This window comes from Pantherophis guttatus, chromosome 3 (assembly GCF_059756535.1).
Source record: "Pantherophis guttatus breed Tessera chromosome 3, ASM5975653v1, whole genome shotgun sequence".
NCBI classification, from domain to species: Eukaryota; Metazoa; Chordata; class Lepidosauria; order Squamata; family Colubridae; genus Pantherophis; species Pantherophis guttatus.
In genome coordinates this window covers 57,878,046-57,891,112 of record NC_142065.1, presented here as the reverse complement: position 1 = coordinate 57,891,112, position 13,067 = coordinate 57,878,046, and the positions used below count along the sequence as shown (strand labels likewise).

General features: G+C 36.9%; 1 protein-coding gene across 2 annotated transcripts in view; it reads left to right on the top strand.

The window, feature by feature from the left end:
* The first annotated feature begins 1,559 nt into the window (after positions 1 to 1,559).
* Positions 1,560 to 13,067, top strand: part of TESK2 (testis associated actin remodelling kinase 2) — a 57,746-nt gene continuing 46,238 nt past the window's right edge. Inside the window, exons 1-2 of one of the 2 annotated variants that reach the window (XM_034414940.3) lie at positions 1,560 to 1,940; positions 6,173 to 6,466. In XM_034414940.3, coding sequence (XP_034270831.2) covers positions 6,251 to 6,466 — 216 coding nt within the window. In that variant the 5' untranslated portion in view covers positions 1,560 to 1,940; positions 6,173 to 6,250. Of the gene's footprint in view, positions 1,958 to 6,172; positions 6,467 to 13,067 lie in introns of both variants that reach the window. The other variant, XM_060689889.2, reaches the window with a different exon arrangement.

Sequence of the window (13,067 nt, the reverse complement as noted above, 5' to 3'; positions counted from 1 at the left end):
AATCAATAAAATCACACAATTTCTTCCAACAGGTAGTTCTAATGACACAAATATGGAAGTCTATACATTTAGACTTTAGTAACATAGCCCAATGCCAAGAGGTAATTTCTTAGAAGTAACTGTACTGCATTATGGGCAATATAGGCTGGCTATCCTGTCCAGTTAAACAATGGGGTTTCAAGGATTTATTTCTTTCAGTCTACAAAAAAAAAAAAAAAGTCCCCCCACCTTTTAGTTTATTATCAAAATTGGCAATTTTCTCACAAAATAATAAACTTTACACTCCATTCTTAAGGCTGGAGAAACCAACTCAAAAATCAAGTTTTATTTTAAATTACTTTAAACACACACACACATATTCATAAAATGAGAAGCTGTATAAAATGTTTTCTGAAAGACATGAGATGGTGATGTAAATGAAAGCAATTCAGGAAATAAAGCATTAATCTTAGAGAGTAATTATTAGGAGACCAATGGCTCCTGCAGAGGCTGAAACACTCAAAGAAACTCCCACACTTTTCATCCTGCCAAAACCATGTTTGTAGTCACACCTACAGCAGGTCTCCTGACTTCCCCTCAAATAGAAGAGTCCTGACAGTAGTCAAGGGGGTATATATGGTGAAACAAGTATTATGACATTGTTGCACAAACTCCATACCTTTTACACATATGCTGTGATGTTGTATACACTTATAATAAGGGCTGAGCTTGCCTTGTGATGGTGTGACACATGTTTAGTTATTTTGACAAAGCATTAGACCCTTTGTTTAAAATATATGATTCAGTATGGAAGTCTTGAGGTATACCACTATAACGAATCATTCTTCATGAGAAAACTCCCACTGGTATCTAGCCAGAAGAAAGCTCCTTGGATGAAATGAATCCTGCTCCTTTAAATGCCCCAATGCAAAAGACACCCACAGTTTAAAGACACCGAGGAAGGTAAATCAAATGGTTAAGAGCATTTTCCCAGTAACAAGGGTTTTAGTAAAGTGGAAGTTATCTTGTGGTAATTTTGCTTCATTGCCGTTCATGGGACACAGAGGACTTTCATGAATTATATCATTTCCAAAAACGATCAGGAGTTGTTAGTGCGCGCGCGTGCAACTCTGTAGCCTGTTGCAAAATCGGTCGCCTACCAAAAGACTCCGTGCATCAGATTTAGGAAGTACTGCTGCCTTGTGCAGCAAACAATGAACTCTGCCTCGTTTGACAGCTGAATTCTTCCCTCCTTGTGCAAACAACGTAGAATTCTTTCATCCCTCGCTTTCAATGGCAAACTTATTCTCATTGGCTTGACATTCCGCAGTATTCCTCATCCGCCTTCAATCGGAATCTAACCCACACCAGCTCTCCCTTCGTCCCGCCCTTTTCGCTTGAGCTCGCTCGGAACTGTTGTTGCGCTCAAGTCAAACTGATCTGCCACTCAAGCTCTTCATTTCCCCCCCCCCTCATCTCTTAACCAAAGAGGAGACACAGACCGCGGCTGTGTGTGTCAATCTTCAACTCGATTAGCTACTTTCGCTGCCTATCCAACAAGAAGCTCTCTCGATTGGTGGAAATCCGCAGGCAGGTCCCGCCCTTCTTCGCCCTGTGGTGGCCTCCAGCCAGCTCTGGCGATTTACTTTGGGCTGTAGGGTCCACGGAACTCAGCTGGGCGCGCGCCCGTCCTTTCTTTTCTCTGTGCTGCGGACTAGGCGGGGGACGGGGGGACGGAGTGGGGGGAAGGGCCCTCGGCCGCTGCGGCCCAGATTTGGTTCTTCTGGAAAGTGACCAGTTGCTCCCTTCCGTGTCCCATTACCCTGCCTGGGGTATTTGCCGCGGAGCAGACCGTTTACCCCGGTGTGTCGCGCTTCCACTGTCCTCCTGGAAGGCCTGGGAATATGAGCTGTCCCTTGGAGTGCGGGACGCGCCGCCCCTCTTCCTCCTCTTCGAGGCAGGTAAAGGCAGCAGACCGGTATGGAGAATCGCAGTATCTACTGTCGAGGCGGAGTGGGGGGGGGGAGAAAGGGGGACGGTGGGTGGGGGGTCTTTCCCAAGGTGTGCAAGGGGAAAGGGGCTGGGTGGATTGTGAGCCAAGCAGGAGCGAGTGCCTGGGTGTGTGTATGTGTGTGTGCGCGCGCGCCTCCCTAAGTTTTGCATGCCGACGTTAACAGAGGCGTGAGGATCCGGGTGACTTCCTGGAGGTCAATAATACACGAAGAATAAGCCTTAGATTTACCCATAGTTTCTAGAGATACGTATGTCAGTCCTCTGAAAGGGAGCGTGTATAGAGGTAGCACGCTATACTTTAGCAGAACTTTGTGTAACTTGTCGTCGGCTCCTACGTTGTGCCCTAAAAAGCAACTGCCCAGTCAAAGATGGAGTATCTGACCACCTGGATGGAGGCTGCTGGCGATAGGCAAAAGAATAACTTCCTTATCTTTACCTCTTTCTTTGTTTTTTTTTTAACCTGTATCTGTTGCACACAGTAATGTTTTGCTTGGCTACCTTCTCATTTAGGAACCACTAAATCTTCCTGTGTGTTATTAAATAGAGCTTGTTTCAGTAGGTGTTTTGAAATTATAGAGTGGATACTATTAAGTGTCACTGAGTCTTTTAAGATTTGTGGCTTCGGCTTAGGGTTTTTATTCAATATAGAGAGACATGTCCTGAATGGAGAAGCTGAATGTTAATTGGAAGGAGTTTTCTTTTGTCCCCTTTATGTTGCACAGGGATTTATCGAGGTCCTTTAAATTACTGCAGTCTGCTGCTTCTATAATGTTCTCAGAATATGGCAGGATAATGTGCTTTTTGTGTATATAATTGGTGGAATTATCTCTTGTATATTAAAAATCTGCCCTTCATAGGAATACAAGCATGATTTCAGGAGGGAAGCAGCTTTCATGCCTGTTGGATGCTTTTCAGTATTGTTAGACAACAGATGCCATTATTTTTAGAGAAGGCTATATAGACTGATAAATGTGAATTTGTGATCATCTGATTTCATACATGTCTGGTTTACTTTTTATAAATAACCTCATAAACTATTGCTGTCTTTAAATTGATAAAATAAGATCAAATATTTGGACTAGTTTCATATTTGAAACATAACTGATCAGTACTCTAAAATATTTTCCCAACCTGATACTCTTTTCAATTCTTGGCCTAAAAGCTTTTTTCAGCTTCATCATGATACAGAATTCTAATCCCCATTTAGCACTAAAACTGCATTTTTCCCATGTTGAAAAGAATATGGTGTTGACAGGTGCAAAAAAGGATACAACATATTTTAATAGACTGTGTTAGGTATGAAAATGTTCCCAGTTTACAAAAGAAAATGGCATGAATATTTCTGGAAAAGTATATGGATTGCTAAGACTTTTAGTATATTACATTTTATAAATTACAGTAAAGATATTAAAATGGTGCTGACATAAGAAAAGGAATGTGTTATGCATTAATGATGCCATAGACTTTGTACACTATCATGAAAAGTACAGTGGTTTTTTACCAATTAGCTAGTAGTCATTAAGGCATTAGTCTAGAAATGGGGAGATGCTGAGCTCTAGTCTTTCTTTGTGCACAAAAGCAAAACCTTGGGGTAGTCACTGGCCACTTCCAAAAATATCACTTCCAAAGAAAAAAGTGCCAAGAAAAACTTGCAGGGACTAAATCAGACAGTTGCCAGAAGCAGAAACAGGCTCAAATGCACTTCCCCCAAATAAAATAAAAAGACCTTTTGGAAAACTTTAATATGTTTTTATTGAACATTAAAAAGGATAAATGTAAAAAAATTAAAAAATGAATGACTAATCCATGTTTTTATAATTTTCTAGAATATTATAATTAATTGTAAATATTGAAAATATTATATCACTCTACCAAACTAAAATATAGTTTTCTAGTAATTGCAACATTTTGCTGTATAAACCTTATTTTCCTATAAGGGAAGTCCTACATTTTTTATGGAGATCAAGCTAGTAGTGAGAGAAATTAGAATAAAACTGATGCTAGCCAGGAAATTCATAGTGCCTGAGATGGTATGTTAGGTTAATTTCCTGGTTATACTATGCAAGAAATTTGGGATGAGTCTGGGATTCATCTGGAATGAAGTAATTCCCATCTGAATCAATTGGAGATTTCTCTACCAATATATTTTGTTGCAAAAAAAGAGGAGACCTTGAGAAGTACACCAATTATTTACAGCTGACCCCTGAGTAGAGTTCTTTAAAACAGCTAAAGGTTGGTAAGTTGCTGAAATAGTCATTTCTTCAGTTCTTAACTTTGAATTGTAGTTCTCCTGCCCTTGCCTTACTTGTAACCTGAACTTTCACATTTCAGTTATCTAAATTGGACTACAGACTTTGTTTCCAAATTATATCATCATGCTTCGATCTGGCTATCTCTGTAACTATTTCTTGGGCTAATGAACTCCAATCTGATACCTTTTATGCTTTTGATGACTTGGTAATCTCATTGAATTGAACACATCAAATGTACTGTCATCTTATAAATATGGAATCATATTTGAACAAGCTGATAAACAGTATAATTGTTTTGCTTATTATATTTTGGTATCCTATCCTTCCAGAGACTTTAGGAAGTGATAGTTCTTCTTTCCAACAACTTTGTGATAAATGAGGGCCCATAACCTATTCAGCACATTGCTATCAGAATGGGGAAATAACTTCACATCTAACAATTCACATCCAATTTCTTATCTATTATAGTGACAACTATGTTAATGGAAAACAATTTTAAATCAATATGAATACAGGCTACTGATAATTTTGAACACTATCAATAAGATATTGTTGTAAATTCAATTTGGTGATAATCCTTCAATTCAGATGTACAGGTAATCCTCAATTTATGACCACAATTGAGCCCAAAATTTAAGTTGCTAAGTGAGAAACTTGTTAAGTGAATTTTGCTCCATTTTACAACTTTTCTTGCCATATTTGTTAAGTGAATCACTGCAGTTGTTAAATTAGTAACATGATTGTTAAGTGAATCTGGTTTCCCCATTGACTTTGCTTGTCAGAAGGTTGCAAAATTGTGATCACATGACCCTGGGACACTGCAACCCTCATAAATGTGAGACAGTTGTCAAGCATCCAAATGTAAATCACATGACCAACGGTCATAAATGTGAAAAATGGTCATGTCACTTTTTTCAGTGCTGTTGTAACTTTGAACGGTCACTAAGCAAACTGTTTTAAGTTGAGGACTATCTGTATTGAGGCTATAGCTACTAACAAGCATAAGTAAGAATTGTTGTCCCAGCATCTCTAGAATATCCTCACTAGTGATGATATATGCAGTGTATGATTCAAGTCCCATTTCTATTCTAGTAGTATAAGGGAAAGGACAAATTTTGTTTCTTTAAAGAAACAAACCACTTAAGAAGAAAGGACTACCTTGTTAGTGCAAAGCCATAGAGAAATACTGGCAACTACATTCCTCTGACATGGTTCTAGATTATAGTAGTTAAAACCTGCATGTTTCTGGCGGTCCTGCAAGAATGAATGAATTACTGTATATCTGTGTATGTGTGTACTAGTAAACAGTTCTTATTTAAAATATTTTGGCTGGGTGAAAGCATATATCTGAACTCCATCCAAAGGGAGAATACCTGGGCAAGTTACTATGTTCTGGCTTTTCTTTGGTGACTGAGATGAAATATTTGTATCGTGAAACTGTTTATAATGAATTTCCACTAAGCTATTGTGCAGTATAGATAGTTAATATTGACAGGACAATTCAGATGGAAACTTAGGCTGATCTAAAATAATGTGGAATAAAATCAGTCACTATTTTTAATTGTTGAATTAACTCTTTGGAGTACTAGTGCTTGACAGTTTTTACATTTACAAATGTTTAGCAAAGACTTTAACATATTGTACAAATGCTAGTTGTGGATGAAATTATTCCATATCTCCACTAGCCACAACAGTTTACTAAATCATTTACAAAGTAAACATGTATTGTTATCTAAATGGAAAAAATAATTTGTGGGACCTCCTCCTCTCCGCGACTCACTTATTATTTGATTAAAAGTTTTGAATAATCATTTTTTCTTTTTTCTTTTTCGTTTTAATTTGTCCCATATAAATTATACACATTCTTTTTTTTAATAAGAGAAGCTTAGAAAAAGAAAATGGTACATTGATGTATTTTTCATTTCTAGTATTCATCCAGAGGAAAGAAACAAAGATCGACCACTTAAGATGTGAAAGGTGCTCTTCTAAAGGATTGTTTTTACAAAATGGATCGGAGTAAGCGAAATTCAATAGCAGGATTCCCACCACGTTTAGAGCGCATTGAAGACTTTGATGGAGGTGGCGGAAGTGATGGGTCCCAGATGGGCAGAGTTTGGACTTCTTCATATAAAGCCTTGATAAGTGCCTTTTCAAGACTTACAAGACTTGATGACTTCTCCTGTGAGAAAATAGGATCTGGTTTCTTCTCTGAGGTATTCAAGGTGAGTAATAACATTTCCGTATCTTCTCTTTAATACAGTAATTGGAGCAAGACATAATGAATACTCTGTTCTGTATAATATATAGGGTTACTGTATTTGACTGCAGAAATACAAATGACCATTAATGGTGGCAAACCTTTTGCTGCCATGTGAGATTTTTGTTTTTGCAGCCTACAATAGTCTCTCCTTGAAAAGTTTTGAATGTGAAAAATTAATTGTGTGTCAAAGATTCTAAATTAAATAATATTAAAACTTTGTTGAATAATTTATCCACATTATTTTTAGAAACATATATGGTACATTTTATTTACCTGTTTAACTTTCTTTTTTCCAAATAGAACCAGTGATTTGAATAAAAAATAAAATAAAATGTAAATATACAGAACAAAAATGAAATGTTAAAATGTAAATGGAGAATACAGTATATTTGTATTTTAAAAAGCCATAAAGAAGTTTTTAAAATGCATTTTGAAGGAATTTAATATAGTATTCAGGTAGGCTTCCTTCAAGATAGAATTCCACCCCAAAAAATGATCAAAATAATTGCTCATCAGCTCCTCCCAACTGTAAGGTTTGCTATGGATTGTGACTGCTGATGAGGTTCAGACTTATAGTTACCTCTGCTTCACTATAGAAAACAAAGTAATAGACAGTGGTATCCAATACCTGCAGTTATTTTCTTAATACATCCTCCATAGTTTACCAGAAAACTAGAAAAAGTGGAGATACACAATCAATACTCTGGTTTTAAATGTGTATATTCAACTTTAATTGCTACATTATTTTCACAAACATTCTGTGTTGCCTTTGAATTTTGACTTTTAAGTTTATTTTTAATAAGGTAACCATTGAAGGACCATTCCCTGACATAGTCAATTAAACTCTGTTTATCTAAGGATAATTTGACAATAAAGCCACATTTACTATTCATTTTCTAGATGATGGGTGGGTGTTTATACAACATGCCTATCCAGGTTTTGAATTAAGTAAGAGTAAGAGACCTACTCAGGAGACCTCAGTCCCTCTCTTGGTATCCTAGGCACTGCAGTGATCACTAGGTAAACTTTTCAGGCTTGATTTAAAAAAAAAAATCCTTCCCCATCCCCAGACTGGATTTACACATGGTGAGACCCTAAGTGAGAAGCTATATTTGGCAAATATTAACAGAGAATAAGGCTGTGTAGAATTCAATTTGTGTTATGCAGCTTATGCTAGCAAGATGCGTAACAAATTTGTGGTGGCATGGAGAAGGCCCAGTACAGAAGGCATGAATGCAAAAATAAATAGATTAGGATCATGTTATGGCTGTCAGGTTTCTGACAGACTTTCAGATATGAAATTAGAATAAAACTGTAAAACATGAAGAAAAAAAACCCTGAAATTTTGAGAGATCCCTTCAGACTCCAAGGTCATAAGATATAGCTTGCCTAATTTTTACCAAAATCTGTCCCTGTCCATCCTAAATGGTATGGATGTCATGTGCAGAATGGTGGAATATTAACTGTTTTTCAATTAAACTAAAAGCAGTGGAGACAATTGCAGGAAGAATTAAAATTATAGCTACTCCTGCTCACTGATTCTGTGTTTAAGAGCTGGAAAGAGGAGTTGGTCATTCCTTAACTCTCCTGTCTGGGTTTGAATAACATGTGAGATAGGGTTCAGATGAATTAAACATGCTGTAAGAATGATTGCCACTTATAATGAAGGCTCCCTGTTATAAACCCAGTAACATATCAGGAATCACTTTGGGTGACATGCTATGGCTTGAGTTACCATGTGAACAAGCCCATTGAATAAAATGTGATATGAGAAATAGATGAATATTCTCCAATAATTGGCTGATGTTGTACTCTTCCCTTTAACTGTCTATTTTACATACTTAAGAACATGTAGTGTTTATTTTCTAAAGGGCCACATCCCAGATAGGAAGGTTTTGTAGTCTGGAAAATTAGTTTCTTTGTGGCTAATTCACAGAAATATCCTCTGTGTGGTCAAACTTACAAGGAGAGATCTGTTAGAAGCGAAAAAAGTACAGTTGATAGATGTTCTGCTGTCAAAATGCATTGCAACTCATTAAAGCTTGCAATATTAGGACTGTACAGAAAGAAGTACCTGGAGTTTATGTTTTAAATATTTTAGGATGACTAGATTTAGGACTAAATGATTTTTATTATAACTTGATCTATATTTAATTATAGTAATTTTAGTTAAATTGGGCCTTTAATTATTCTAAGTATGCTAAGATTCTCATAATGTCTTTCAGAAAATGTTACCGTTTGAATAATAGTTCAATCTTCCTTTATTAAAAGCAAATTTTAAATATATTTTATCATAGTTATGTGTCTTGCTGATATATCTAATGAAGGAAAAATAATTTTGAAGCAACCTAGCTGTAAAAATGAGACCTTAGTATTTCATCTGTTTATATTTTGATATTTAGTATAAACCACAGCCTAATCTTCTGTGAAAAGGGAAGAGGAAGAAGACGACTGTGGCAAATAAAGATATGAGAAAGGAAACAAATAAATAGGAAAGATAAAGTAGCAGCTGTAGAATAATCATATGACATAGAAAACCTAAGATAAGCAATACATTTCCCAAATCCAAAGAGTTTCATTGTATGCATTAGTGTTTTTTTAATCTGGCTCTTTTAAGGCTGCTCTTTAAAATGTGAGATAAAAGTAACTAGAAGTCTGTAGTTTAAATACATACATACATACATACATACATACATACATACATACATACATACATACATACATAGTGTCTGTCTCTGTCTCTGTGTATACACACACACACACACGTTTGTATATATGTATCTATTTTACTGAGGGAATATTAAGTTGACTTAAATGACTAAGAAAACTATTACCTTATTGTAAATTTGCCAAAAGAACTCCCTCCCCAATCCAACCACTATTATAAAAACGTACGAATTTAAATCTCATACAGTAATAATTCAAATTTGATAAGTGTTTAATTGTAGATCTATTTAAATTTCAGTTTTTTCACATTCAGTTGATTCTAGGAAACAAATACCTTGCGTTTCTTACCAAATTTAATTTAGTATCATAGATGCTAATGGGGGATGGTTTGAGGAGATTTCATTTTGGCAGTTAGAACATGAGGTTTATTGATGTAAACATTGTGCAGCCACAATTCTTTGCTGCTTGTGCAAATTCCTATGAATTAGCTTTTAAAACTGGAAGTATATATGGTACTTCCTCTTACTGTAACTTGCAAACAAGGAAACACTTTTTTTCAGAGTTCTATGTGTTGTATTGGTGTAGACCAGTGATGGCTAATCTTTTTCTCTTCGAGTGCCAAAAGCGCACGTGTGTATATGCATGACAGTGCGCATGCATGCCGGCACCCATAATGCAATGCATGCACCTCATGCATGCGCATGACCCCCCCACTCCTCCCATGCATGCACATGCAACTCCCCCCCACACATGCGCGTGAGGGGTGGGATTCAAAAATTTTAGCAACTGCACCACGGGCCCATTTCTGGATTTACATAACTTCCAGAAGACTCATTTTTCGCCCTCCCCAAGTTCTGGAGGCTTAACTCGTGCCTCCGGGAGGGCGAAAATGGCCTCCCTGGGCTCTGGAGGCCCCTCCAGAGGCCGGAAACAGGCCCGTTTCCACTCTTCCAGAACATACATGCATGCCATTCCCCCCGTGCTTCCCCTGCCCCACGCGCAAGCACTTGCAACCCCCCGCATATGCACGCGCGTCTCCTGCATGCACCCCTCCCTCTGCGCATCCCGAAAATCAGCTGGCAGGCGAGAGGCAGGCACGCACAGTGGACATGAGCTGGGCGATGGCTCGTGTGCCCACAGAGAGGGCTCTGTGTGCCAGCTGTGGCACATGTGCCATAGGTTCGCCATCACAGGTCTAGACTAATTAATTGAAGTTGGGTTCTGTTGTAATCAGTGGTGGATTGCCCCCGATTCACACCAGTTCTATAGAACCGGTAGTAAAACCGGCAGGAAGCTCCACCCACCGACCCCGACATCAAAATGCTTCAGCACTTGCACAGAAGAGCACACGCACGAGCGAAGCAATCACACGTGCGTGGCTCCACTGCAAACCAGTAGTAAAGGTAAGTAGAACCCACCCCTGGTTGTAATCCAATATCTCAGTATTTTCTATGAAACTTAAGTTATATCAATTTATTCTATATCTAAAGCTGTGTACCATTAGTTACAATTACACGCAATAATATGTTAAACAGAATGTGTAGGATTATTTTAAAAACTAGTTACAGTATTTTTGTCTCTTTATTGGTTGCAGTATATGCATCTGCTGGCAAAGTTTAATGCTTCTTTTTAGTTCTCACTATTAGATAAATATTTATATCTCAGTTTGATTTAGTTTGAAAAAAATACCCTTTTTCCTAGCTATAGAACAGGTGACTTCCAGGATAACTTCCTTTCACAGGCGTTGATCTTGGCATTTGGTCTCAAGGGATTACAGTAGAAATGATTTATTGATAACATAACCTGTGGCTTTATTTCCTGATTAAAATAATTATGTACATCTTACTGTAAGCAGCTCAGAGTTACCTTAAACTGCAAGATAGGCAGCAAATACATTTGATAATAATAATAAATGTGATAATATTTAAACATGGTATGATCAGTAAAACACTCAAAGCAAAGAAGTCCCAACAATTTAAGACTCAAAAGTACAAAATAAATAACCCAAAAGCAAAAAAACCCAAACAATGAAACAAACAAAAACCCCAATATTAAAAAAAAACTTAATCCCAAAACACAGTCCTCCATAGTTTACATACATATATTGTATGTACATTTTCTTTTCTATTTGATGAACTGATTTATGATTTCTCCTGTTTAAGTGTCTCATAAAACTCAAAAATGTACACTAGTCGTATTCTAATATACCATATGGTATTGCTTACCATGGGTTAATAAGTGAGGACCTCACTTTTTTCTGACTCCCTACCAGCTTCCCCATTGATTTGACTTGTGGGAAGCAAGCAGGTAAGATTGCAAATCACAATTATGTGACTGCAAGACACTGCGGGGATCAGAAATGTGGGCCAGTTGCCGAGCACCTGGTGTCAAGGTTCTGACTAATGAACCCAACCAATTCAGCACTCTGAGATTTGCAGTTTTCTCAAAGAACCATTTTACTGAGTACATCATATTGGCACATTTGAAAGTAAAACCAGCTCTAAGTATTTCCTGCAGTTTCTGTATAATTAAAGAATAGATATTTCTTTCCCTCAGTGTCACAGGTCACATTGTACAATTAGGTGTTCTGGTGCTGCTTTGGCAACTTCCCACAGTTTCTGGCCAGCACCTGTTACGATGACCTTGATTCCCACAGGATGATGTATCTCTGGTCCGACATTCCAGAGCTCTCCCCTCCCACCAATGTGTGGCAGCTGAGAAATGGAAAGATGGCTGCGGCAGGCTTGATCAGTTTTTGAAGTTGACACCAGATGCAATCGTGTGATCATGGGGGCACTGTGACAGCTGAACTTTGATGACCAGTCATAAGTACTATTTGTTCATGACAAACTCACTGTCATGAGTTTGAATGGTCACTTAATTAGTAGTTGTTAAATAAGGACCACCTATATGTACATACCATTATGTTTAATATTTATTAACTATGTTGGAGTCTTTAGAGAAGAATAGATATTAGTCTTCTGGCATTAATCTAAATTGGAACTACTACTTCATTAAGTGTCTAGTTCTTTGAGAATACTTAAATAGGCAAGAGTAATTCATAACTCAGTTTTTACTTTGAATCAAACTTCTTTTTAAATTGGAACTTTCAAAATTACTTTCTGAATTTTTCCCAGCCTAAACTTTCTTTAAAAGAACTCCATTTCTTTAGTGTTCTGACCCTTGTAAGAGTTTGTTCAGCATTAAATTTCATTTTAGCTGTAGCATTCTAACCAGTAAACTAGTTACTTAAAGCAGTGTAACATCATGTAACAATATAATATTAGTGGGCAAGGGATTTTATTATTTATTTAAGATACCACTTCCCAAATAGGACATTCAAGGCAGTTTATCATTAAATTACTAAAGTGAAATAGTAAAAATAATATAATGAAATATTTATTTAAAAGTTTGGGTGGGAAAGATAACAAAGCAATTAATCCAGGGCAAGTTATTGTATATAAACAGAACAAATTCCACTTCCTTCTAGCACTGAAGATGTTACCTAGTTGAGTAACAAAATATCTGCAAGAAAACAATTAAGTTCAGAGAATACCAAGGACTCTACAGAAGAGCAAGGTTTTCAATCTAAGAATTATAGTGGAAGATCTTCCTCATGCAGTTTGAGGAGGATAATAGGCATTGTTTCAGAAGTTCTTAGTCCATTCTTACCGTACTTATGAATTGAAAGTATGAGATAGTTCAGTAGAAGACTGTACACATAGCATTGGGCTTCAAAAAGTTTCTAAGTGATGATGTCTTTAGCAAATTTTCAGTTACCTGAGAGATATATCTGAAAATAGTTTATGCTTGGTAGATAACATAGTACCAATACTCTTAGTGTGCAAAATCATAGAAAAAATAATAGACAATTATGATGAAAGCTTTCCCCAGAC